Source organism: Hippopotamus amphibius, chromosome 8 (assembly GCF_030028045.1).
Source record: "Hippopotamus amphibius kiboko isolate mHipAmp2 chromosome 8, mHipAmp2.hap2, whole genome shotgun sequence".
Classification (NCBI taxonomy): Eukaryota; Metazoa; Chordata; class Mammalia; order Artiodactyla; family Hippopotamidae; genus Hippopotamus; species Hippopotamus amphibius.
Genome location: NC_080193.1, coordinates 101,349,439 through 101,377,374, shown reverse-complemented (window position 1 = coordinate 101,377,374; position 27,936 = coordinate 101,349,439). Strand labels below are relative to the sequence as shown.

The 27,936-nt window shown below is 40.6% G+C and overlaps 1 protein-coding gene across 1 annotated transcript; it reads left to right on the top strand.

Moving 5' to 3' along the window:
• Positions 1–632: 632 nt before the first annotated feature.
• CD28 (CD28 molecule) lies at positions 633–27,395 on the top strand. The gene is made up of 4 exons (XM_057746455.1): positions 633–825; positions 20,530–20,883; positions 21,131–21,255; positions 27,267–27,395. The coding sequence occupies exons 1-4, from the start codon at positions 633–635 to the stop codon at positions 27,393–27,395; spliced, it is 801 nt and encodes a 266-aa protein (XP_057602438.1).
• The last annotated feature ends 541 nt before the right edge of the window (positions 27,396–27,936 follow it).

Here is a 27,936-nt window from a genome sequence, read left to right as displayed (position 1 = left end):
TCCTTGAGGGACATGGAGACCATGAGATACCAATGGGCTTTTGGTTGCCTTGCTGCCCCGCAAAGGACATGTGATACGTTCGACTCTCCCTTTGCTGAGGGAACCTCCTCAGGAGGTGTGGTGTTTGCAAGTGTGTTCTCAAAGTTCCTAGAAGTGAGATGGGAAAGGCTTGACGTAAAGTAAGCTGCGTGTGCTGAAGGCTCCACGTCCAACACAAACATTCAGTTCCTAATATTTATAACTCCTTTCAACATGGATAACAAATATTTCCCAAATCCTCAATGTAATTCTTATTGGTGACTTTTGGACACAGTCTATCCCCATCCTATGAAAATCTCTCCTCTTTTAGAACACCGTGCTCGTCTGCCCTTATATTCCTGCTGGATTTCAAGCACCGGTTTTTCACAGCTCCGACACCTGTCCACAGAGAATGATTTCCATGAGTCCATCATAGAGGGACTGTCATTCTCTTTCAGTGACAAGAAAAGACTTGCCTTTAAAAGAAGAGGAAAAGTCAAAAGTCATCAAAACAATGTAATATCCTGTGTGAAAAGTTGCAGTCACAATGGTTTGAGGTTTGAGTCCCTTGATCATGTGCCCCGAGGGAAGTAAGTGGTTTGAGTCCCTTAATCATGTGCCCTGAGAGAAGTAAGTTGGTGGTGGTGGTGGCTGTGGATGACAAGCCAGGCGGCTCAGGTGCATCTTCAGCTCACCTCACACTTGGGCTTCTCAGGGAGGAGGGGCTGGAGCCCTGGCCCCCCGTCAGCGCCATGATCCTCCGGCTGCTTCTGGCTCTCAACTTCTTCCCCTCAATTCAAGTAGCAGGTAAACAATTTTGATTTCTTTCCTCCTCCAGCGTTGTCTTTTGAGGTCTTTGTTTCATTTTAAATTTCAAAGAACTAGTGAAATTTGGACATTTGAAGTGTAGTTTTTGCTATGAAGTGGCAACCTGTTATTTAGAAACTCACTGATTCTCAGACCATAGCCAGCAAAATATTTTAATGAGCAGCCTTTGGAATTAAATCAGATTTATTTAGCTTTTAGTTGATAGTGTCCCAAGAATTTTCAGCTTTTGTCCATACATATGTATTTTTAAATGTAAGGAAATGGCTGTAAGCAGGTTGGTTCTGAAAGCTCTGGACTTTGCCTGGATTCATGTCACAGATCCATTTCTTACTAGCTGAGCTTAGGCTAGTATTTAAACTTTCTAAGCCTCAGTTTCCTTGTCTGTAAAATAAGGGTGATAATAACCTCATCTCAAGGTCATTGTGAGGATAAAATGAAACAATCCATGTGAAATGTTTAACACAGTCAGTGCTTGGCTAGCAAGATAAATGTTGGTTGTAATGACCATGTCTACCTGAATTAAACTGAATGCCAAAATGAATTCTGGAGTTGTCACAGGAGCTGGTACAATACAGATGTTAGTACGTTAGTTTTTTAAAACTATTGCCTGAAATCTGTTTTCTTAGGTTGAAATTCTTTGTTTCCAATTATGATGGGGATAAGGATGAAAAACTTGAGGCTATCACAGTTAACCCCATTTCAGGTGAAGAGATGGGGGTAGGAATGTTCATTTGGCTAAGGATATACAGGTAGGAGTTGTTGGAACCAGGGTCTGAACCACCTCGGTCTGACTCTAGAGCCTGTGCTTTTATGCTACTCCACGTAACATGATGTGCTTTATAATTTCTTAGCTCCAGATATGTCCAGGGTTAAATCATCCTTGGAAAATCACAATTCCAAACAGAAAGAATTTGTTGCTTAGGTGGGCTGGAGTCAGGTGTTTGTTCAACTTGTTCTCAGGTTTGGAAAATGGTCTCACTTGGCTCAAAAATTGGACTGATGGGGTCAATCGGCTTATTGAAATAAGGATAGTTATTTTTCCTTTGAAGATATATTGAAAAGTCAGTATCTGCAGTTTTCTTTTTCACTTATTTTTGTAGTGTGGGGACTACATGATTTTTTGTGTTCTTAAATATCATGTGCACAAACTCCAAAGAGTATAATTACCCCATCTGCACAAGTACGCTAGTTACATATATACCCATCCATTTCGTTGTCTGGGGTGCCAGTAAGCACGCTTACAAATTGTGTGTATTTATAAAAGGTGTTGATATAATAAAAGACATGAACTGATGATGAGATAGGGTATGCACCAGTATCTGGTACCCAGCATTGAGAGCTACCAAATATATTTTAAAAGAATCTTCAACATTGATTTAAGAAAAAAAACTTTATTTTTAAGGGATCTCTAAAATTTATTTTTAAAGGGTATTTAAAATTTCTCAATTTATTAGGCAGTAAAGAATGGACAGAAAGGAGAGAGAAGCCTTACTCTGACAGAAAACTTTAAAACTGGTAATTGTACACAAAACACTTTTCTTTGTGGACAGCCATCCATCATCAATTCATTCACTCTCCTTTGAAGATATTTTTTGTAAGACACAAAGCTTTATATTTTTCCTTTAGAACATTTATTAAAAGGGGGATAGCTAGAAAAGCAGTGAAGAGTTTACACACATGGAAACAGTTTTCGATTTTGAGGTACATCTACTTTTCAAACGCCAACTCACCCCCATAAAAACTTTTAAGATTTGATGCTGAGTGGCGACCTAATGAAGTAGGAAAGGGGTAGAGAAGGCATCTTCAAAATGCCTTTTCCAGTAAGAAAACTTACGAGAAAAAAAATAATTACAACATACAAAAACGTGTGATCCATTCTAATCAGAGGTGCAAAATCTTCCATGCTTTTTGTTTTCTGTCCTTACCCTCCATGAAGAAGTTACAGTTAAGGAAATTCTCTGGTCAAAGTGTAATTGTCCCCCCTAGGATTGTGAGAGACTACTGCTATGTCTGTGTTGAGCTGTGTGTGTGTGTGTGTGTGTGTGTGTGTATGAAGAACAGTTTTCCCCCTGAGTAATTTCATAATTCTAACTCATTGCCTCATAGCATAGCTTAAAATACTTATTCTAGGAAGTATGTTAAACCTAACCTGATTCTTTATGATTAACGACACTATAGAAAGATCTTTATGGCTAAATTAAAGAAGTATGATTTAGGAAGCATGAGAAAACTTTAACTTACACACTTCCTTTACTAACATGACATATTTTCTACCAGATAATTGTGCAGTTGAGATCCACAATAGAGGAGATTGTTGGATTTTGGAATATGAATCCAGCTTAGAACTGCAGGCCCTTTGCTGATAGAAGTGTGCCTATAATACATAGCATTGTTCATAGATTTTTTTCAGCCAGTACTGGTTATTTTTCAGCAAACTAATCATCCAGTATGAAGGCAAAGATCAGGACAACACATTTTTTTCATGAGAGCATTTCTTTTCACTTCTTCCCAAACCTTAGCAAAGAAACTGTCAAAAGTTGCCAATTTGAACACGATTGATTTCTCCAGTGCTGCTGCATTCCCCTCAGCACTTCTTTTTCTGAGAGAGGCACAGAAGGCAGGAAAATGATTGGTATTTAATAATAAAAACAAAATCAGCAAAGCAAGGTAATTAAAGACTTTATTTTCAGCTCAGCAAATGACTCCCCTGAAGTAGTTGTACACAAAAAGAGTCATTTAGCTCTCTCAGGAAAGTTTTGCTCTGAGGCTGGCTTTGGGGAAGTAAGGTAGAAAGATGGACATAGAAAATGCAATGTAACCAGTAGATTGCTGTGTCTACATGACACCCAATACACAGTAGCCAATTCTTCTGACTGTTAAAAAATTGACTGGGCATTTTGTCATTTCAAGTATGGACATTTCAAAAGTATAGCCGTTGCTTAAGGATTTGTTTTACTCTGCTCTCACCCCCTAAGATACCTTTTTTTTTTTTTTTTTAGCAAGGCAACCATCCAGAAAGAACTTTTACAGCAAGGAATGTAAAATTAATACCAATATATAAATACCAGGAAATGGAATGAGTCATTTTCACAGATAGATTAGAAAAAGAAATGAATCTGTGATCATTACTCTGAAGTTCTCACATTCAAACCTTTACTATGGGGGATGGAGGGAGGAACTTGCTGCCTCTCCTTTAAACATAACCTGTCCTTCTTTTTAATATCCTTATTCTATTTTCATGAGTGTCAAAATGCAGTATGACTACCGTTTAGCTTTTATCATGTATGGCTAACTTCCTCCAAGTATTTCCTGCGTGCAGTGTGCTGACATTTACAAAATGAAAATTATTATGCCACCAACATCCCAGAAGAAAATTCCGTTTGTGGTTTATCATCTCTAAAACAATAGCTCTTTATTAATGCATATAGACGTTGATAAGGATACACAATTCATTGAAAATCAGAGGGCAGGCCCTCCTTCAAAGCACAGTTATTGATCCTTTTTCCTTTTCATCTTGGTTAAATTTTTGCTTGCCTTTTCCTTCAAACAATTTCTTATTTATAAAACTTCACAGAGGCTAGGACTTTTCTTCTCAGTAGATAGTTTTGGGGTCCCTGGTTTTATAATATGTGTTAAGGCATCTATGTCTCTTTTATGGTATTTTCTTTGACTCTTTCTGGTCAGTGACGTGATGTTGTTATTAAAAAAACGTAACCAGAGCTTTGGGTCTGAGAAGCGTTGCATGAGAATTGGTCCCTGAAACTGGAGGGAAGGTAACCCAGGCCCCGCAGAAAGTCGGTGTCTAATATCTTGCTTGTTACTCGCATTTTGATGACTTTCAACACGAGAGAAGAGGTGCTCTGCGTGGGTTCACGGGCTACTCAGCCGCTTGTTAGAGGATGTGAAAAAGAGAGTTTAGACTTCTTGGGCCTTAGGATTTCAATGCTAATTTCATAGGCATCTTAATTCAGTCTGTGTGTGACCACTCGGCTTCTGTGAGTTTACATTTTCATTGCTGGAGGCGAACTGCATGGTGGTGATGAATTTCTTACTTAACTCTGAGCTGCAGCTTTATCTCTGCATCACCATTACCATCATCTTTTTCATTTGTCATCATCTTTATTATCTTGGGGACTCTGGCTGCCAAGGTAACCAGGTTAATAGTTCCTGATGGTGTCGTAAGAGTCACCCACTCATAGCTCACTCTGACCTCTAATCTAATTGTGAGCCCCTTTCTGCAGTATCTGAGTCACCTGGTTGGCTCACAATCCACCACGTAATGTAATGATTAGAACAGTAACCGCTAGTCATTACCCACTCACTCACACAAGAATCTAAATTATTGACACGTCTTACATTTTCAACAATGACATAGATTCCCCTGCTAAGAACTTAGATGGGTGATTTTTTTTTTTGTTAAACTTGAGAAGATAGAAGGTTGGGTTTTCATTGCTTAGGGGTACTTGACATGTGATAAAGTATCAGAACATCACGGTGGCTGTATTTTCACCTTTCTTGTGACCTGATGACTTGCCTTGAAATTGAACAGTACTAATAATAAGGGTAGATGATTTAAGACCAGCTTCAGGAATGTTGAGTTCAGGAGGGTTCCATTTCTGATTCACAGATCTATCCTATAGAAGATGGGTGAGAATGGGTGCATAGGAGGAAGAGAATGTTTTCTCCCGCCGTGAGGCTCTTGGGGGGATGACAACAGGGTGTTAGTAAGTTAGTGGTCTCCAAAATGCCTGATCCCTCTTATGCTTTGGGAAGACAGGTCTTCATTCATGTGATTACTCCATTTTTTAACATCTTCTATGTGCTATTTTAGGTTCTGTGACTGATACAAAAACCCAGTTTGAGCTTCAGGGAAGCTAAACGTGAATTTCAAAATCTTTCCAGAATTTTTTTCTCTTTCAATTTAGGACCACTGTGAATGATTTCCTATCGATACTGATTTATTTCATGGAAAACAATTATAAGCCAAAGCATCCACAGAACTGTTGAATTTAACCACAGACATTTTTTAGAGATGGGAGGGAACTTAGACATCTCTCAATTTACAGAAAAGGAAGTTGTGTTGATGGTTCTTAGAAGATTCTAATAGAAAGATGACATTGCAATGTTTCCTGGCATTTGGGGATGCTTTTAGGCTGGACCCATTTTACTTATTCAATCTATCTCCTTTCATACCCTAATGTAATATCTTTAACTCCAATATTACGGCTTTCTTCATTGTCTCACACACCTGCACTCCATGTTTGTGACCTTTCTGATGCTGTTTCCCTTTTGGAATTCCCTCCCCCTTTCCACGCATCCAAATCCAACTCGACGTTCACTTTATGTCTTTAGTGTAAGATCCATCTCCCTGAGGAAGCTTACCTTGGGTATTCAGCCTTTACTATGGTCTTGTAAGAGGAGTCCCAGTGGGAGTGTAACACCACCTAACAAATATTTATTAAACCTCTATTATATTTTAGTCTCTACTGGGATCTGAAGGAATATAAAAAGAGGAAAAGAATATAAAGACAGCACACAAGAACTGCTGGTGTAATTAATCAAGTTCTCTCTGCTTTTAGGAACTTCAGATCTAGTTGAGAAGACTATATATGACAGGATATAACAGCTGGAAACAGATAAATAAAACTTGGCAGTTTCCTACCTTATCATGCTATTTGATGCCTTAATGGCTTTGCATATATTATTCTTGTAATCTGTTATGTCCACTACTCCTCTCACCTCAAGAAGTCTTCCCTGAGATCCTACATGGCAAAGTGAGGGACATCTTTCCTCATCAGAGTTCCTAAAATTATTATTGTGTGCTAAGGCATCTGTTTTTACCCCCTAGACTGTGAGCTCCTTGCAGACGGGATCATGTCATATTCATCCTTATAACCTTGGTACTATGTACAGTGCAGGAAGCGTTGTAGGTGTTGGACAAATATTTGTCGAAGAAGGAAATGAATGAATTAGTACTAAAATGAGGAAGCATAAAATAAATAGTAAGATTAATATAGAATCGTAAGCTTTTATGGAAAGCTGGGAATTAAGCTGGACTTTAAAGCTAGATAGGATGTGAATGCATGATGTTATTAACACTAATCGCTACCTAATATATATTTTGCACTTATAATGTGCCAGACCCTGTTCTATATGGATTTTCCTGTATTAATCATTTATTCTTTCCTTAAATCCTTTGAAGTAGTTGCTATGATTATCTTGTCTGTAAGATGGGAGAACTGAGGCATGAAGCAGATAGAACAACTTGCCTATGGTCACACAGCTAGTAAGTGAGTCAATGCAGACACTATTGCTCCAGGGTTCATGTTCTTACCAATGCCATGTTGTCTCAGGAAGCAGAAGAAATACAAATGGAGAAATTAAACCAGGAATATCATTCCATGTTCTTGGAACAGACGACGGATACATTTGAACAGTCTGAATGTATAGAGGCTTGGAGTGGTAGGGGAGAGTCAGGTCAAACAAAGGATTGAATACTGATAATAGAAATTCAAACCTCATTTTCAAGACCCTGGGAAACGACTGAAAGTTTGTGGAAGCAGGATGGTCTAGAATGTGTGGAGACTAGTGACCAGGAGATCATGTTAGAACACTCTGTCACTTTGTCACGAAGATGGTCATAGGATTTGGGTGGCAAAGGTGGGAATAAAAAGAAGTGACTATTCTGAGAGATGTTTTGAAAGTAGAAATTGCAAGACTTAGTGCCTGGTTTGTGAAAGAGAGGGAGGGATAAAGAATGATGCCAATATTTTTGGCTTAAGAGTAATGGTGGCGTCACCACCTGAAATCAAAATGTTGTAGTGCAACTGAGTTTTGGAGGAAAACAGTGTTTAAGTTTAGACACATTGAGTTCGAAGTAAAGACTTGAGATGTCAGAAGGATGTCCAGTACAAAGCTGAAGATATGGGAATTAGGTAAGAAGAAAATATTCAGGAAGTCTCAACTTTGGAATAAAATTGAAGTCATGGAAACTGATGGCTAGTAGAAAGGAGAGGGTACAACTGTAGAAAAGCAGAGAGTTGAATGGGAGTCAACTGAGTCCTGGTTAGGAGTCAGTTGAAGAGGAGGATGAGCTAGTGAAGGAGACTGAGAACGTGTTTGGAGAGGGAAGTGCGGAATGAGGCTCATGGAATGTCACTAGAGTCAAAAGAGGAAAGTCTCAAAAAGAGAGTGTGGTAAATAGCATTCATTGTATAAGGGAAGGAGGAGTGACTAATGGCTTGGAAAGGCCATTGGTTTTGGCTAAAAGGAGGCCATTTGGGGCTTTTGAGTTTAGGCAGAGTGATGGGGAAGGAAGATAACACTTCAAAGGTTTAAGAAAAGGTGGAAGGGGACAAAATTGAGATAGTGAAAAGGAGACAAAATTTCTAGATAAAGTGAAAACAATCTGGAACTTATATCACCTATAATGTTTATCATGGTATTTTGTACCTAGTAGGTATGCAATAAATGTTTGCAAACTGAGTGACTTAATTACAACTGACAGGTGGAAGGAACCAGGTGTTGGTCTTGAGTGTGTGTGTTTTTCATGGGTGGAAGGGAGAGAAGGCTATTAGGAAAGACAAGAGAAAGAGGGAGAGAAAAACAAGAGAGTGGAGGCAATTTTCTTGAGGAGATGGGGATGGAGATTTGGAGAAGGGAAGTATTAGAGCGAGGAAGACAAATGTCTAAGAAGAACGGGAGGAAGGGAAGAGATTTATAGGGATAGAGATGTGTTAGGATGAAGCCAGGGTAGATGAGTGGTTCCATCTATCCTGGCACATATATACACTGGATTCTCTCAAGAAAGGTCATAGTGTTAAAAGGGCCACTGGGATCGTATGTACCTTGACTTGAAGTATTTGAAGAGTTAACCTGTTTTTACTGTAAATTTGCTTGAGTCTTCAAAACTGCACACTGTGGCTGGGCTTGGCCTCAGCTCATGGCTGTGATAACAGGGTTACCAGGTTCAGACCAAGCCTGCCCAACATCACGGGCAGGGCTTCAGTTTCCAGTCAGGGATGTTAATCTTAGCATCTCTCTGTGTTTTTCAGAGAAAGGACAGGGTGGCTTGCCCTTGGCTTTGGGGAGGCCATCTCTGTTATTCTTTTCCCCCAAACTCAAAAGCTAAAACCCCTGATTTATCAGTGTAGGGGGGTGTGATGAAGAGTTTTAGTTTGTTACACTGTGACAACTTTTCTAGGCCTTCATTTCCTCATCTGGTATATGAGGCGGTTGGATGAGAAGACATCTCAGGTCTATTTCTGGCTTAAAAATGCTTCTTAAGTGGAATCAAAGGCTCTAGCAAGGCAACTCAACCACCCCACCCCTTTGTGGATGCTCTTGTGATCTGATAGAGAAAATAGAAGAACTGCAGTGAGCCATCTCGGAAATCACTTGGAGAGATTGCGAACCAGGATCTTAGACCCTAATATGCTTAGAAATGACTGCAGGATTTTGAGGGACAATATTGCCTTTGTTCTCCCCTATCTTCCTACATAATGTTAAAGTTTAACACAGTGATTATTTTCAAACTTCCAGGCCATGACTCTTACCTAGAAAAATCTGAATGTGCTAAGGTGGCCCTCAGCAGACTTTTCAAAGGTATAAGATTTAGGGAGAACGAAACAGACAGGGAAAATGTACTGTCATCTTCTTTACAGAGATGTTTTGAAGGAGGGCTCAGAATGATGGTGGCTCAGGAGGAAAATATGGTTCCCAAATTTGGTTGCTGGATTAAAATATGTATTTAGAATACAATATATTAATACAGGAGGTCCCCTGATACCTGTGGGTATCTGTTAACTGAATTGCTGTCATAATACTTATGTAGAAAGCTATAAAGCCCTGGTTACCTACTATCTGAACTATAGGCAACCTTTTAGGGTGATAAAACTTGATTTTTGGTGTTGTCTGGTGGCTTTTGGTATAGGTAGCTCTCATATAAATCAAGGTGCTCTATCTTGTCCTCTCAGATGGTCCTTCGGCATTAGGAGCTGAGAGGACAATGCAGACCTTTGAATGGTAGGGACTGGGTCACATCACACCCAGGTTTATGTTGCTTTGTATTTAGGGACTGCTCACACCCTGCATTGCTGGGTAGTGTCTCTGAATGGTAGGGATGGGTCATAGCACTGGCAGTGGCTTTTTAGCAGTTTTAATAATAACTGTCACCCTTATACAGATGACATCCCAATGTACATGCCTATCTCTGACTTTCTTGAGCTCTGGTCTGGCTCATCAAACACCTGGGCCTTTCCTCCAGGATGCCTTCCCTGCCCCTCAAACCCAACATATCTAAAACCCAACACAGTTTTTTTCCAAACAAATTTCCTCCCTTCACGTAGCTAATTTTTTCAAGAGCCCCTCACCCAGTCCGTGAACTCCACGTCATTTTGATTGCTGTTCACCATCACCAAGCATAAACCAGCACCAACACCTTGCCCAACCTTTCTATCCCAGCTGCCACCTCCGCAGCTCAGGCCCTAGGAGCTCACATTGATGCTATTGACTCAGCCTCCTGCCCGGTCTCTGCCTTGGCCCTCCCCCCGCTCCAAGCCAATGCACCTGCACTGCCGTGTTCACCTTGCCGAAACGGCACTCACTGCCCCAGTCTCATCTCAGGTGTTTTCAATGTCTCCCGTTGCCTTTCTAGTAAAATCCATATGCTTTTTTCTTGGCATTATAAAGGTTCTCCATGATCGGTATCAGCTATCTTCGCTTACTTCCTGCCACCCCCCGCTTGGCAAATAGAATGCTCACTTGTCTCCAATAAACCCTTACACTAAAGGGCATTTCCTTTATGTTAGCCTGTCTAAATTTACCCTAAAGTTCATGGCCCAGTTAAAGGCCAGTCTGCACCAAAGCAGACTCATGTTGTCTGGAAACAAAGGCTCCTCCTTCTGCCTGTCAGTGACCCTCTACAGCGCTCACACACCAAATCTGGCTTTGGAGTATAGCTAATTGTGAACCTGCCTTAGGATTGTCCCTAGAAGAAAAAGGCTGTGTCTTTTACATCTTCCCATCTCCTAGGTCCCACTGTTTCTTCGCTGAGTGAATGGTTGACTTTGTCAAGGCAGAAGTCAGAATACCAAAGAACAATTTTCTGACACATCGAAATTTCTTGTCAGAAAAAATTCATTGATCGTGTGGATAGTTTTTCTCTCTCAAGAATTAGTGCCTTAGGTCTAGGTGCTTGGAGGGGACTTTTTGCTACTATCTGACCTCTGAGTTACTTTCTGACAGTTGCCTGGAGCATAACAATCTCTTAAAAGGCCAAGGACGATTGTCCTCTACATTATAGCGTCGGCCTGTGTGGAAACACAGATCAAGGCTAAAGGTGGTGCTTAGACGGGTGCTGGCCAATAGCAGCTTCTATTTCTATTTCTATTATCATCTGTAATTGTGTGTACTTGTTTGAACTAAGACCTCTAGATTTTGTTTGAAAGTCACACTCACTCTTGGTTAGAGTTAATGTGCTTGATATAACTTGACAGTCTCACGTATGCAAGCTTGGGCAGGGCTGGTTGCTTGACCTGTTTTTCCCTACAGAAGTCACTGCTTCTGTCATGGTGGCCCCCGCTATACAACTCTCTTTCCCTTTGGATTCTGGGAGCCTCCCCCTGCCCTTGTCCCTTTAGATCTGAGGGTGGTTATAACTCTGCTGCTATGAGCTACAGGTTCTAATACCATCCCCTGTGGTCCGAGACCTTTGCCAACAGTCTTTTTGTAAATGAACCCACCTCCTATCCCCCGGTTTTGAGTGTGCCACCTGTTTTCTGCTAAGATCCTGAATGAGACTGTGTATACGCATACGGGCCATGCTTTTCCAAAGCCTTTTTTTAAGGGGGCTTTCCTTAAATCTCTATTCCTTGTGAAAATGAGGAGAGTTTCAAGATGATAAACAACAGAAATCTAGATGAAATGATCACAAAGTTATTTTGGAAATATACTCTGAATTACCTTTCCCCCCCATTTTAACATGGGTTTCAGAGAGTCTGGAGCCATTCAAAGTTTGATAGCTTTGTTTTTCTCTTTGTGTTCACCGGAGAGGATAGTGAAAGACGCTGTAGTCTGTTTTGTGTTCCTCTTTCTCACATCTTTATGAAACCAAGCCACCAGCTAGCATTACCAGAGCCACAAGTGGCTGAACATCCCCGTCCTCCCAGAAAGCACAGTTTGTCTTACAAGTTCCTGAGCAAACACTGGCTTGGCCTGCAAGCAGTCTGCCCCTTTTGGAGCCTGAGAAAGGAGTAAGTGGTCAGATGGCCACGTGTTGAAGGGTATCCTGGGCCTGAACAGGAAACGTGCTCAGAGGAAAGTTACGGTAACTTCACCAGCTCTGTGGTCAGGAGGGAGGTGTTCTGTGCCAGGGAAACCAGCGTCACCTTCACAATATGTTCACAAACATCACAGGGCAAGATGGTTGAAAAGAGAAAGCTTTTATTTTCTTTGGTTCCTGCCTAACATGCTAAATTCTGTTCAGTCAGAATTTAAAAAAGGAAACAACGTGATTAGGATCTTTACAACCTGATTGTTCAACTGGAGAAGAAACTGTGATTTGCAGACATGGAATCCAATAAAGTTCTTAAGAGGTTCTGAAGGAAAATGAAATTGCTAAAGCAACACGTATTCTATATTTTTTAAGTGCTTCCTTAACTTCAGTTAAGGAATGCAATCTTTAGTCTTGAGTGCTGCATATTCTACTCTGGTTCATCAGTCTCTGCATGTCATTTGATTTCTCTAAGGTGCTATGATAAAGAAAAGGAAAGATGGTATACTGTAAATTAAGCATGGCAAATAAATGTAATTCACAAAGGCCCAGAAGTTAAGGATTTGCCCAGTGAGGTTTAGACTGAAAGCGACGCTATGTATTGACTAATGTTTGTGTTCAAACTTTTGGACGTGTGAGCAAGCTGAAATGGAATTGTTGCAATGGCATAATTATTGCTTGTGGATCTGAAATAATTTATAAGAGGCATTTCATGGGACCATATTGTCTGTAGGCTTTATCTGGGATCCATCTATGACCTTCATGTAGTCTCTGCAATTGTAAGCAAAATCTTTTGTGTAGAGACAAAGCAAGTTTGGTAACAGACTTTTTCTAAGTATGACCTTGAAGGCAAGTCCATCTTGCTGAATGTTACAAAATTGGTTTTCTATTTATTCATGATTTAAAATATTACTCCTAGAATCATAAATAAATTATATCTTAGCTCTTCTACAATCTCTGTGACCTTGTTTAGAAAGCCATTTACTTCTTTGGTTTTCAGTTGCCTCTTCTGTAAAATATGGAATTGGCTGAGATCATCTCCAACTTCCTTTCTAGCTGGGCACTTTTTGCGGGATGGTACTCCAACAAAATGGGGTAGAAAATGAAATTTATCTTGGTCCTGTCCTCTTCCCACTCCATTTACTCCCCTGCTCAATGGTATTCTCCTAACTCTCACTTCTGTGCCATCCAGCTATCAAGTCCAACTTTGAGAAGGTCCAGGAACAGTCACCAAATTTGTGCTGAGATTTTGATGCAACCTGTAGAGGGAAAGGAACTCTAGATTAGAAGTCATGAGGTATGAACCAAGTCCTAAGGGTCACATACTTATCCTGTAACCTTGGGCAAGAATTAGACCTTTTTGACCTCAGTTTCCTCATCTATAAAATGGGCATAAGGATGACTGTCCTGGTTATTTATTTCACAGGTTAATGTGGAGTTCATATGAGATAAAATAAGAGAAGGCACTTCGTAGTGCTATGAATATAGACCATAGTTACAAATTTGTCACTATGTTTCCCACATTGCATTTCAGGCTTCACTTTATTTTGAAATCAAAATATTAACTGAGCTGGTGGGGAGTGTCCTTTTAGGGTCAGGGTTCCTTCCTTGGCGTTTGGAGCCACACCTTAGAGATGGTTCTCCACTCCACCTGTGCAGAGAGTTGTTTATTATTATAGTAACTGACCCATTTACAATAGGCAAAAAGAGAAAGTTTTGTTTTGTTTTTGGTAACCAAGCTCCCTTCCCCACTTTCTCGTGGAAGCAGAAGCAACTTTCAATTTTCCAGAAGTCAACTATATTACAAAATTCACAGATTATCTGTGGGAAATCTTTCAGCTCTCACTGCCTTGCTCATAAGCACCAGATAAGTACCTTCTCACCTCCAATCTTACTCTTCATGTTGCCTGTTGTCAAGGAGGAGTTGTGAGGGAAAGAGGTTTGAGGTTACTGCTTCCTGTCTCCACACCTTTAGCTAGTTAAGCTGCTAGGAAAGGCTTTGAAAAGCAAAGCACTAAATTCATCATGAAAACAACCTGCCAATTCAATTAGAGACATGTCAGTCAATCCAATCTTTTGATACAAGAAGCGAATACAACTGATAGATTGACAATGTCTCTTTTTTAACCTAGTAAGTTTGACCTAGGTAGACCTTGCCTAACTACTCACAAGAGAGAAAACTGAATATTTACAGGGAAAAGGGTAGGTCTGCTAAGAAAAAAATTAAGTTGAGTAGGATGCTTTCCACTCCTAGCACTAACTGGAAAGCAAAAAGGAATTAAACAGAAGTTAGTATAGGGAAGCTAAGTATTTCTCTGGTTTCTCTTTCTGAGTCTAGATATGTCCTTAAATTTTACAACACATCCTTAAATTATTTGAAGTACCGTGAATTCCCTGAAACGCAGAGAACCAAAATACATATCAAAGCCAAACGTCATTGGGTGTTCCAGTTATTGGTTGCTCTGACTGATGCATGTTATTACTTCACTCTCACAGAGTAAGGGGTGTGCATTTTCACACATGCTCTATTTTAAGAAAAAATAAGAGGAATCAGAATTATTGTGTCTATGGGAAGTCACAATGATCACATATATTCAATATCACTTAGAGCAGTTGATCATCTTTTTCTACTACCAAAAGTGAATTTCCTTCCTTTAGTGTCTAAAGCAGATGTAGATTTTGAAATCCTATGAGATGGTTTCTCACTTAGACTTCTCTGAATGATTGACATGAATCAAGGTGGGACCAAGTACTATAAAGATACACATGTTGAAAAACAAGAGGTTCTATCAGCCAAACCTGAATTCAAGTTGAAACCTCAGCTAGGAGGTGTTGCCACACACTAGCATGTGTTAAGTGAACTACTTCAAGCATAGTACCTAATTTTAAAATGATCTGCATTAACATGGAAGAGGGAGGAAAGTAAACCTTGACAACAGTTGATAGGCTGTTGGATAGGCCATCCACCAGGGGAATGTTGAATTCGTAACAGCCAGCCTAGATATTAGGATCTCGGACTGCTCTTCCCTGAGAAGTTTCTCACTTTGTAGTGTTGAGGGAGAATGGGCTCAGGAGAAACCTGGTCAGTTTTAACAAGGCTGAGATTGAATTTGGAGGCCCCATGATGAACAGAAGGAAAATCTGCCTTCCAGTTATCTCGTTATATTATGGTTTGTGAAGGAAAGCAGAGGAAGACCACTGCTTCCCCCTTCTGAAAAAGAGCAAACACTGACTAAGCTCCAGGGAGTCGCCTATGCGCCCAGGAACCTTTGAGGTAATCTGCTTTTTCTTTGCCGTGATCCCCTAGGCTGGAAGGATGTCTTGCCTCACAGCCCAGACGTCCAAAGTTCACCTCAGTTTCTGAGCTATTCTGGTCATGTAATGAATGAAGAAAAGACATAGGCAAAAGGAAAAGTGGGTTACTCACTGGTTGGTCTGTGTGGCCTGAGGACAGCATTTTTAACTCCCTCCCTCACCACATCTAAGCCCATGCTGAGTTCTGCCAGTTTTAGCCTATAAATATTTCTTGAGTTTATCCACTTCTTTCTAATCATAGTTCAGGCCCTTATTACCTCTTGCCTAGACTACCACAATTACATCCTAACTGGTCTCTATGTTTTCACTCTTGTTCTCAAATTTACCTTCCACATTTGTGCTAAGGGAATCTATATAAAATGAAAAGTTGTATGTATGACTCTTCTGCTTAAAATTCTTTAATAGGTCCTCACGACCTGCAGGAGAGAGCCCAAGCTATGAGCTATGCTTACTTTGCCAATCTTGTCTTTTACAATTCAGGGCCAGCAAATTGAGGTGCAGTTCCCAACACCTGCCATACTCTTTCTCCCCTCCTCATCTGCTCTGCCTAGGCTATTCTTTTTTCCCCCCCTTTGTCTTTATCTTCCCCACAGTCCCCTACCTCACCCCTACACCGACACACATTCTCCTACCTCACCCACACCCCCAGCACAAAGACTCACCTAGGATAACTTCTACTTAATAAAAACATGTTGAATCAATGCATGTATAATCCTTATAAGACAGGTCAGCAGGCACCTCCTTCAGAAATCCTTAGCTTGTTCCCCAACTGCCCCCACAAACACTTGCGAATCACTCCGCCACTCTTTTTAAAGTTGCTGTCTGTTTTTGTATCTTTCTTCCCCACCAGGTTGTGAGCTGTCCAAGGATAGACACTGAGCCCTGCTTACCTTTGGGAAATCAATTTCTCTCTCCCAGTGCAAGTTGGGAAGGTGTCTCACCCTAGTTACATCAGATGCACTAAGCAACTACTAGAATGTAGATGCTTGAGCTTCTCTGCTTTGCTCCCTCTCCACCTTGCTGTGGGTACTGGGAGAAGGAAGCCAAACTGAGTAACCCCCCAGTACTTCTCTTCAGCCTTACTGTTTCCTTGCCCATGCTTCCTTGCCGGCTTTTTAAAAATCCCTGTAAAGAAGTCCTATTCTTATATTTTTTCTTACATCAGCTCTCAAAGGAAAATCAGGAAGAATCTGAATGCCCATTAGAACAGAATTCAAGTAATCAGTAACAGAAACACACTTCCTGGAGTCCTCAATGGGAAGAAATACAGATACCTAACCTGAAAAGGAGCAGAAATGATGGCATTTCTTGCTGGGGTTGGCTCTTCCAATCAGAACCGGCCCAGTGATTCTTTCTAAGTAAGCAAAGAAAAAGACCAAGCAAGACAAAACAAAACAAAAGACAAGTTAGATTTTCCTATCAATACAGGCTGAACTTTTTGAGTCTTTACATGTTTACTTTCCAGTGCTTTCAGAGAGTATTTGTTATAATGAATAGTAAATGAAGCTAAAGTTGTTGAGACAAATTTTATTTATATTTATTTATTTATTTATTTATTTATTATTTATTTATTTATTTTAAGAACTTTTATTGAGATACAGTTAATATACAATGAACTGCATATATTTAGAGTGTACAATTTGGTATCCCAATCTCCCAATTCATTCCCCCCCAACCCTCCCTGCTTTCCCCATTTGGGAGACACAAATTTTAAATAAGGACTTAATGAGATGCTAGGCAGAGCTAAGCTGCTGATAAGAATGATACAGTCTGATCACCATCTTTCACTTATTGATTATTTAATGAAATCCTGTTATTCGCACAGTATCATACAAAGAAGCAGGACCTATTGTCCTTGCTCAAAAGAGACTCAGAAACGAGGGGTGTAGAGGACATACACACAAATCAAAAGCTAAACAAATGGAAGCCTATGAAACAGGAGGTGTTCAAAATGTAGAACAGAGAGTAATCATTTTGAGACCTGAGAAGGGAGAGACACTGCAGGCCATGGAGTCGGTGAACAAAGTACAGAGAGATGAATACTCACAGTGTGTCTTTGGGAGGGTGCCTTAAATGATGTGGCTAACTGGGAGGGTTTTGGCTTGAGCGAATGAGGTTGGGAAAGCTTGTGGAAGCCTATGAATTGAGGATAAGAAATGAGTTTCAACTGTTAAGCCATCGGTTCGCAAACTTGACTACAAATTAGAATATCCTGAGAAACTTTAAAAATACTCATGTCTAGAACCGACACCTAAAGATTCTGATGTAATTGGCCTGGAAATCAAGGGTTTTTAAAGTTCCCAGGTGACTCTAATATGCTGTCAGCTTGAGAACTCTGTTAGGCTATAGTGGTTTTCAACCCTGACTGAATATCAACAGGGGGAATTGTTAAACCAATACCAAAGGCAACCTACAGGATAGGAGAAATTATTTGCCAATCACATATCTTGATAAGGAACTTGTATCAAAAATATGTAAAGAACTCTGATAATTCAACACTAACAAGATAACCCAGGTAAATGGGCAAATGATCTGAATAGACATTTCTCTAAAAAGGATATACAAATGGCTAACAAGTACATGAAAAAAAATTGCTCAAATCCTTAGTCATTAGGGAAATGCAAATCAACCACAGTGAGCTACCACTTCATAACTCTAGGATGGCTGTAATAAAAGAGATGGACAACAACAAGTGTTGGCAAGGATGTGGAGAAACTGGAATCCTTATACACTGCTGGTGGGAATGTAAAATGATGGAGTTGCTTTAGAAAATGGTTTGGCAGTTCCTCAACAAGTGAAATATAGAGTTACCATAACGACCTAGCAATTCCACTCCAGGTTAACATCCAAGTGAACTGAAAACATTCGTCTACACAAAAACTTGTACATGAATCTTCATAGCAACATGATATACAATAGACAACAATGGAAGCCACTGATGAATGGAGAAACAAAATGTGGTGTATCTATACAATGGGCTAGTATTTGGCCTTGAAAAGGAATGAAGTTCTGATACATTTACAACATAGATGAACCTTGACAACATTCTGCTAAGTGAAAGAAACTAGACACCAAAGGCCACATATTGTGTGATCCCATTTATGTGAAATGTCCAGAATAGGCAAATCCACAGAGATAGAAAATAGATCAGTGATTGCCAGGGGATGAAAAAAAGAAGGAATGGGCAGGGGCTGCTAATGGGTATGGGATTTCTTTTGGGGGGTAATGAAATATTCCAGAATCGGATAGTGGTGATCCATTCACAACTTTGTGAATATAATGAAAAGCTGCTGAACTGTACACTTTAAAGGGGTGAACTTTAAAAAAAAAAGAGTGAGCTTTATGGTACATGAATTATATCTTACTAAGTTGTTATTAAAAAAATGAAAAGAATCGATCCTTCTCTCCACCAGCAGACAACAATTAAATCAGAATTTCTGGGAATGGGACCCAGCACATGTTCTTGATGTACAGCTAGCAATGAGAACTACTTAGGAGATGAAAAGCTATTAGTGATTTAGTTCTATGCAGCTCCGTTTTCCCCAAAGCAAAAACTAAATACTTGAGCACATAGATTCAAATCCACTTTAAATTGTAAATTTCATTTTAATAGATTATTTTATTTGACCTTCCAATATGGGTATGTGGGGTATTGCTTCAAATAACCCTTTTAAAAAAAATGTGAATAGGTAGGTAATTGTTAGTGTACCTCAAAACAATAGCAAAAATGTTTTTTGTTTGTATTGAATTTTTAAAAAATATTTATTTATTTATTTATTTATTTATTTTATTGGCTGTGTTGGGTCTTTTTTGCTGTGTGCGGGCTTTCTTTTAGTTGTGGTGAGTGGGGGCTACTCTTTGTTGTGGTGCACGGGCTCCTCATTGCCGTGGCTTCTCTTGCTGTGGAACATGGGCTCTAGGCACATGGGCTTCAGTAGTTGCAGCGCATGGGCTCAATAGTTGTGGTACTCAGGCTTAGTTGCTCCGTGGCATGTGGGATCTTCCTGGAGCAGGGATCGAACCCATGTCCCCTGCATTGGCAGGTGGATTCTTAACCATTGCACCACCTAGGAAGCCCTGTTTGTATTGAATTTTGAATCAAAGACACAAAGTGATTTATTGTTTTAGAGAAATTTTGGGGAGTCTTGGTTACAAAGTAGATGCTTGGTGCTTAAGTGGCCAATTTCTCAGGTGGTTGTGGTTTACTTGGGTTTTAGTCCTCGATTTGCTTGCCATCTGCTCAGAGATATTAGACAAATCATCCATGTTTCTAGGCCTCATACAGTCACTACAAAAAAAGGGAATATGTTGTCATGTGCTAGGGAATGGGGATATAGCAGGAAAAAAACAAGATAGAATAGATATGGTCTCTTCCCTCATTTCAGGTTCTTTGCTTTAAAAGTGAAGAGACTGAACTAGGTGCTCTCCAGATGTTTTGACCGTTTACCGGGATAGCATAAATGTAGACGATGGACTAGAGAGAGAACTCTTGTGGGCCTCTTGGGCCTCTTCCATCTTCTGTGATTTAAAGACACAAATATGCAAACTTCTTGAGAAGGCTGTTTTCAGAATTTGCTGTGGAGGATAAATTCAATTCTTACATTTTTCTTACCTCTTTACCCTACTCTTGGAATGGCCAGTAAACAAAGTCAAAATGTTTCAAAACATTTAAATTCCTTTACAAAAGGCTAAATCACAACTTAAAATACAAATGCATTTGTTTACCTATGTCAGGTGTTAGAAGCCATTTCCAAGTAAACTGCTCAATTAGGAAATTAATACAATTAAGCATGTTAGGAATCCCAGCACAGATTCAAAAATTCCAAATGCATAGCTGTGGTGTTCAGTGTCAACAGAAGGCCACATTCTGCCTTCCCAGTGAAAACATACTCCACTGTTTCATTCAAAGGAGGATGAAAATAATATCAAAATGTAAAATCTCAGTATAATTATCTTCCAAAGAGCTCCTGTGTCTTCATTGCCAAGAGAAAGCCTTTGCTGGAGATCTGTTTATTTTGTTAATTAATATATCTTGACTTCAGAAAAAAAAAGTCCTTATACTCTTGTTCTAAGCAAATGATTGTTTTCCCCTCCAGAAAACAAGATTTTGGTGAATCAGTCGCCCATACTTGTGGTAAACGACAATGAGGTCAACCTCAGCTGCAAGTACACCTACAACCTCTTCTCAAAGGAGTTCCGGGCATCCCTTTATAAGGGAGTAGATAGTGCTGTGGAAGTCTGTGCTGTGAATGGAAATCACTCCAAGTCGCTGCAGTCTTCAAATAAGGAATTCAACTGCACTGTGAACTTGAGCAACGAAACAGTGACATTCTACCTCCAGGATTTGTACGTTAACCAAACGGATATTTATTTCTGCAAAATCGAGGTTCTGTATCCTCCTCCTTACATAGGCAATGAGAAGAGTAACGGGACCATTATCCACGTGAAAGGTAACGTATGGCTTGACCAATGTCCACTCTCAAGTGTGGTTTTCAGCTGCAGTCTTGAAAACTAGGTCATGATCAGTGGTGGGGTTGGCTAACTCCCAAAGAGGACAGACCAGTGAGGAAGTCTACACAACTTAAGTAGTGATATTTTGCATATTTTGATGCCTCACATTCTCCCCTAGAAAGAAGGAAGGAAATGTACTCAAGTGCCATTCCCATATCATTTAATCTACTCTATTCTATTTTTCAGAGAAACATCTTTGTCCAGCTCCCTGGTCTCCTGAGTCTCCTAAGCTATTTTGGGCACTTGTGGTGGTAAATGGAGTCCTAATTTTCTATAGCTTGCTAGCAACAGTGGCTCTTTCTAACTTCTGGGTAAGAGAAGCAGCACTGTTTTCATGTAACTTTTCTACTGCATATGCAATTGGACATATTCAAGAATTTTGCCAATGTGGCTTATTTTCTGTTGTACATGTGATTATTTTCTTTTTCCCTGCTAGGTTTGAGTAGGTTCTCTTTTAGCCTATCCAACTTTGTCTGAGATAAAAATCTGATGTGAGTTTTATGTTCCAGAAGGCACTGATTAGGTGGCCAGGCAGAGTAAGAAGCTAAACAGGTAAAAAAGGGTGGGGGATACATAAGGGTAGAAAGTTATCTTTCTTCTCCCCATTTTGCAATGTCATTATGAGATATAAAGTAGCTCTAATATGTACACATGTATAAAAATGAAGCAACTTGGGAATCTAAGAAACTGAAGCCAATTAACAACTTTGGTTCAGGGTCAAAAAACAAGAGAAATTTGTCTACTGAAATTATGCATTCAAACCTAGCAAAGAAACTGGGTCTGTTTATCTGAGTCATATTTTTATCTCCTCTGAAGCAGTTGAATTTTGTGAGGCCAAGTATAGTGCTGTCATTATGAAACTATATTGGGAGTTAGACTTTTCTGAGCTTTCACCACTGAATTGGAGTTTACAAACTTCTGCAAATGTTCATGCAGTAAACTTGGTGTGTTTTTTGCTACCTTCTTCAATGTTGAAGTTTTGGCCTAGGTTTGAACACATATTGATAACCATGTCTATTGTGAGGCAGGGACCTCCTTATTTTCTTTCCTTTCTTTTAGAAAATTCCTGTTCTTATGTACACAGTGTGGCACTGATTCCATATGGTCTTTGAATTTTTTCTTGAAGTTAGATGCATGTATGAATCATTTCCTCAACAAGAAATGTATGCTTCTCAAGGATAAAGGACTATTTCTCTTGATATTCACCGTCCGTCTAGTATTAAGTACATTTAGTTTAGTGCTTAAAGAATGCTTGTGAACTGATGAATTGATAACCCCCATAGAGGCCAAACTAAGGACTTAAATGAGTATGCCTGAAGTCGCACACTCATCTTTAAGGCATGTTCTATACATCTAATTCATATATGGATCAGTGATTTCTGGAAGCCGTGCCATGTTGAAGCCATCCTATTTACTATAGCCTTGGTGCTGGGCAGGGTAGGGGTGGAGGGGGAGGGCAGCCCTGGGTTCACAGTCATGCCAAGGATAGATTCATCATGGGATCCTTTTAAACCCTTGTTGTCCTATTGCCAAATTTTGCCTCTCCCTTTTTCCCCAAATAATTCTCCCATTTTGAGAGACTATGGGGCAGATGGACGCTTGCTAGGCTGCCTGTTGCCTAATCTGTACCTCCAACAAAATCTGTAACTACCAAAGTGGCTGCTTGTTCCTGGAAATCCTTTGTATCAGATCATCTTGAGAATTTGCCTGCCTTACCTTCTTCAAGTTGCCCAACCCTGATGGGGGCCTTTTTACAGTGAAATACTGCCTAAGTTCTTCCTCTGATGTTAGTTGAGTCCCTTCATCTTTCTGGGTCTTGGTGTCTTCATTCAAGTTACCTTTCATCTTTGAACCTCTTTGGGGTTTGCCAATAATATGAGAATTTGGAATCTCAGTTCTTGTTTTTATCTCCATCTGCTTGGAATATCAACTTCCTAATTTAAAAGCCACATGCTTTTTGGGGTACATTTCCAGGACAGGTGCTCCCCTGTAATATGCTGACCTAGGTCAATGTACTTTACTAGCTTTGTGAGAAGTAGTTCTGGAAACTGTTTTAACTTTCAGTGGCCAGAGGGGTACTGCTTACGTTTAAAACGTATTGTAAATATACACTAGAATATCAGTTACTATAATCAGGCACTAATTTGCTAAGCGACTTGAATTACCCAAAGGGACAAAAGTAGCTTCTATTTAAAAAAAAAAAAAATTATTTATTTATTTATTTATATTTGGCTGTGTCAGGTCAGTTGCTGCATGTGGGATTTTTCGTGGCAGTGCATGGGCCTCTCTCTAGTTGTGGCACGTGGGCTCCAGAGCGCATGGGCTCAGTAGTTGCGGCTTGCGGGCTCTATAGTTGTGGCGCATGGGCTTCATTGCCCTGTGGCGTGTGGGATCCTAATTCCCCAAGCAAGGATCAAACAGGCATCCCCTGCGTTGCAAGACAGATTCTTAACCACTGGACACCAGGGAAGCCCCAGGAGCTTCTATTTTTAATCGGGTTAAAAAGTTTACTTTCAACTTGGAAACATCATAAATGCGATATGTTTTTCTTTGGCAGCACTACTAATTCCTAGTGAAGTTCATCTTGCTTTGTCTTGAGAAAACGTATTTTGGTCTTATTCTGTCTCATGAGCTCCCTGAAAATTGGGAAGTCCCAGTGCTTGTCATACCTTATCTTCTTCTGTGGCCTCTTGTGGTTATTTAAGTTACCCAATAAGAAGTACCCCTCAAACACAGGTCTTTGTACTCTCTGACCAAAAGGATGTGAGATAGATATCTATGTATATTTCATGGAATAACACAGCATTTTTACCCAGGGCTCTTTCCCCGATACTGTTAGGGTTTAAGCAACCAGCACCTTGCTGAGATAGGCAGTCAGGTCATCAGGGATCCCTAGAGTTTAGCCATTTCCAGGGTGATTTTCTGGGATCCTGTTTTGGCTGGTCTGCAATGTGCCTTAGTGTAAGCTGCTTTTTTTCAGAACTTCCTGAGGGCCCGTGATGTACTGCAGTTCTAGGCTGAGCGGGTTTCTGGGAGCAGCTGCAGATTCTATCTCAGTTCTTGACCTGTTGCTGACATTTGAATAAATAAAGAGCTCCCCTCTGTCACGCGGCCACAGGCCAGCACCTGTTAGTCTCACTCAATCCTCCATTCACTCTGTTGAGCTGGTAAACCCGTTCTCTTTCTTAGTCTGTAGGAGTCTTTAAAAAAATAGTTTTCTCCAGTATAAATCACACTGAGAGGAAAATGGACAGTGTGTATACAGGTGACATCTGCCTTTAAATCCAGGGGGTTCTTGAAGACCATGTCTTTTTTTTAAAATTTTTATTTATTTTTTGTCTATGTGGGGGTCTTCATTGCTGGGCGTGGGCTTTCTCTAGTTGCAGAGAGTGGGGGTTACTCTTCATTGCAGTGCGTGGGCTTCTCATTGCAGTAGCTTCTCTTGTTGCAGAATACAGGCTTTAGGCACGCAGGCTTCAGTAGTTGCAGCACACGGGCTCAGTAGTTGTGGCACATGGGCTTCGTTGCTCCGAGGCATGTGGGATCTTCCTGGACCAGGGAACGAACCCACATGCCCTGCACTGGCAGGCAGACTCTTAACCACTGTGCCACCAGGGAAGTCCCGACCATGTCTTTTAGATGAATTGCCTTGTGTATGCCAGGGTCTTTTTGCTGCTTCTAAGAAACAAGTGGGTAAGGATGGGGGTAGAAGGAAGAGGAAGGGAGGTGTGGCCCTGAAATCACACATCTTTAGCAGACAGGGAAAGGTGAAGGGCTAAATGATTTAGTCACACAGACATGTAAGGTGAGTACTCTGCACATGTATATGCATATGCTAGATGCACATGGGCACTGTGGGTTCTGTGTACTGTTCCCAGCCATGCATGTGTCATTTCCATCCCACTGTTGTGTTTACAGTTAGGGTGAAAATGACTAAATCTGCTATCTGATAGCAGTGTGAGGGTAAGCATGGGAGTGGATTGCAACAGATCTTTCATAATTTTGGTGCAACCCAGAGAACCTCAGAGTCAAGACAGCTTCATTTGGGGGGTCCCCCTAACTAGCTCTAGTTTAATTTGAGTGTCCAATGGCAAAGACTGTCACGTGGGAGTTTGGCAAGGGGAGTCCTCAGAGTTAGAGTAAGTATTATAATGCCTCCCAGGATATCAGCCTTCCACATTTATTTGGGGGCAGACAATTCCTTGCCTTACTTCTGCCCTGCCATAACCCTGTGCTCAAGAGAACTAGTCTTTTATTTATAGAAAGGAAGTAGAACCAAGATGTTTGAAGGACAACTTCCCTTATCTGCTTGGTTTCCATAGCTATGTCTCTCTGAACTAATCCCCCAATGATGTCTGTTTAATGCAGTCCTCTTATTACGTTCAGCTAGATAACCCATCCATCATCTCAAATCCCAATTGCCCAAAGCTGAATTGATAGCCTCTTTCAAATCCACTTCCCCTATCATCTTGTCTTATGCCTGTGCATGGGACATCATCCTTCTGGTCACCCAGGCTCAAAGCATCAGTCATCTCTGAGTATGAGCAAGAAGGAGGACTCAAGCAGTCTAACAGTATTCATTCTAACTTGGTGATCTCTTTTGTATCCATTGCTTCCTTTTCATTCCTTTCTTTTTCGTGATCAGACTCTTCAGATCAGGATTTCTCGGTCTTGGCACTACTGACATTTTGAACTGAATAACACGTTGTTGTCAGGGGCTTCCCTGTGCCTCGTTAGATGTTTAGCAGCATCTCTGGCCTCTGCCCACTAGATGCCAGTAGCATTCATCCCAGTGACAACCCAAAATATCTCCTGGGACAGAGGATAAGTGAGCTGGAGGTGTCAAAGATGAGGCTTAGGAGGTCCGGCATGGGCAAATATGTGTGTGGTAGTGTCACTCACTGGGATGAGAAACACAGGAAAAGACCAGACTTTAGGGGAAGATCTTGAGTTTCCTTTCAGACATGTTGAGTTTAACGTTCCTTTGAGGTCTAGTCCAGAGATATGAATTTGGGTGAATAGGTGGCAATTGTGAATGTGGTTATGCCGAGAGAGAGAGAATGGCATGAACAGAGGAGAAAGTCTAGGACCAAACGGTGAGGAACTCTAATACTGCATGGCTAGTTAGAGAAGAATGAGCTTGCAGAGGAGACAGGGAGGGAGTGGCCAGAGAAGTAGGATGAAAACTGGGATGGTACCATCTCACAGAAGACAAAGCAGAAGCTTTTCAGAAAGGAGAGAGTAATGGACAATCTAGAATACTGCTGAGAGTACAAAAGATGAGGCCTGAAAACATGTTATTTGTATTTGGTGATGTGGAGGTCAGTGTTTTACCAGCCTTTAACACTTACTCATGCCCCTTTGACAAGGAAGGTATAAAGGGCTCAGGTGGGAATGCGTGTATTTTGCTATTTATTCAGCTGTTAATGACATTCATGTCCAAAATATTTACTTATGTATCAGGCCTATGTGTCAAGAAATAGATTTTTTTTTTTCATTCTAGAGAATTCTGAATCTAGAAATCTGGATGGCTTGCTATTGTTAGAGTTTTTATGGACCTTTTATCAAACATGTAAATTTTACCATCACGTTGATCCAGAAAATATGTTCCTAACCCTCAGTCAAAACTTTGCTAAGATTCGTGGTGAGTGTAACTCTTGTTCTAGGGTTAGTATCACCCCTATTTCCCTCATTCCTGGTAGAAATTCATCCAGAGGGAGCTGAGTCTGAGGAATGAAGATGAATGATGCTATTGCCTTTAAGGAAATGTGCATACACATAGAGGAATAGGACTGGAACTAGTTGCCTAGAAGTGTAACACCCAATTAATTTGGACTTCACTGCTATAAATTTGTGTCTATTCCATCCTCTGGAGGGCTGAAGGTCCTCTTTGGTTAATTAAAAAAAAAAAAAAAAAAAAGCTTCTTAACCCAATGACTAATACAAGAAGATTACAATGGGGATGCTTAACCTTTTCAAAGGAGGAAAGGCCTTCGAGAATATTCACATATTGACAGTGGATTTGTTAATTAGATATGCTTTTGGAATTCAGTTCAAATGGCTGCACTGAGAGTAACAAGGGTGCATTTCTCTAGAATACTTTCTTTGATTCCGATTTTTCAAGTTAATTTGGAAGAGTCCAAAGTAGTTGGGTTTCATTAGTCATCATCCAAGTCCAAGGTGCTCAGTGAATTCTGGCTTGTTCAGCTTCATTGAACTGTGCATATTCTGAATAGTTGCCCCCATATCTTAGAACTCCTCCCAGACATCTCCCTCTGTGTCCCGGGCCCCCTTCACAGTGACACTTCTCTCTTTTCTGCAGATGAAGAGTAAGAGAAACAGGATGCTGCAGAGCGACTACATGAACATGACCCCCCGCAGGCCGGGGCCCACCCGAAAGCACTACCAGCCCTATGCGCCCGCGCGGGACTTTGCAGCCTACCGCTCCTGACACGGACGCCTATCCAGATGCAAGCCGGCTGGCCCCTCTTCACCTGCTCAACACCATTGCTCTGGATAGGAAAGAACTGCCTCGTCTTCAGCCAGCCACCCTGGCCTCCTGCTAGGCCACCAATGCCATTTTTTCTTGAACAACTAGACCAATAACATCATCTTGAGACTCTGAAATGAAGTAAAGGGTATTACTGTGGCAGACTCTATCTTGCAGTGCCATGGCCCAAATTCAAACCCACCATGTATTTATTGACTTGATTGAAAGGTTAGGGTAGAAAACCAAAAGTGAGTGGATTCTGTTAGCCTTGAAATCTGCTTCCAGTTCCACTCCTTTCTTACTTACCTGCACATTGCGGTCAAAGGAAGTGTGACATTGAAAGACATTTTAGGTGGAGAAGAAAAAGGTTAGGAAATCATTCCCTTTGATCAAATGGGAGTTTGGGGTGGGGATAGGTTAGAATAGAAGAGGGAGTGGTGAGACGTAAACATTTTTAAAACCCTTAAAACACTGTCTCTCACTCATGAGATGAGCCACTTAG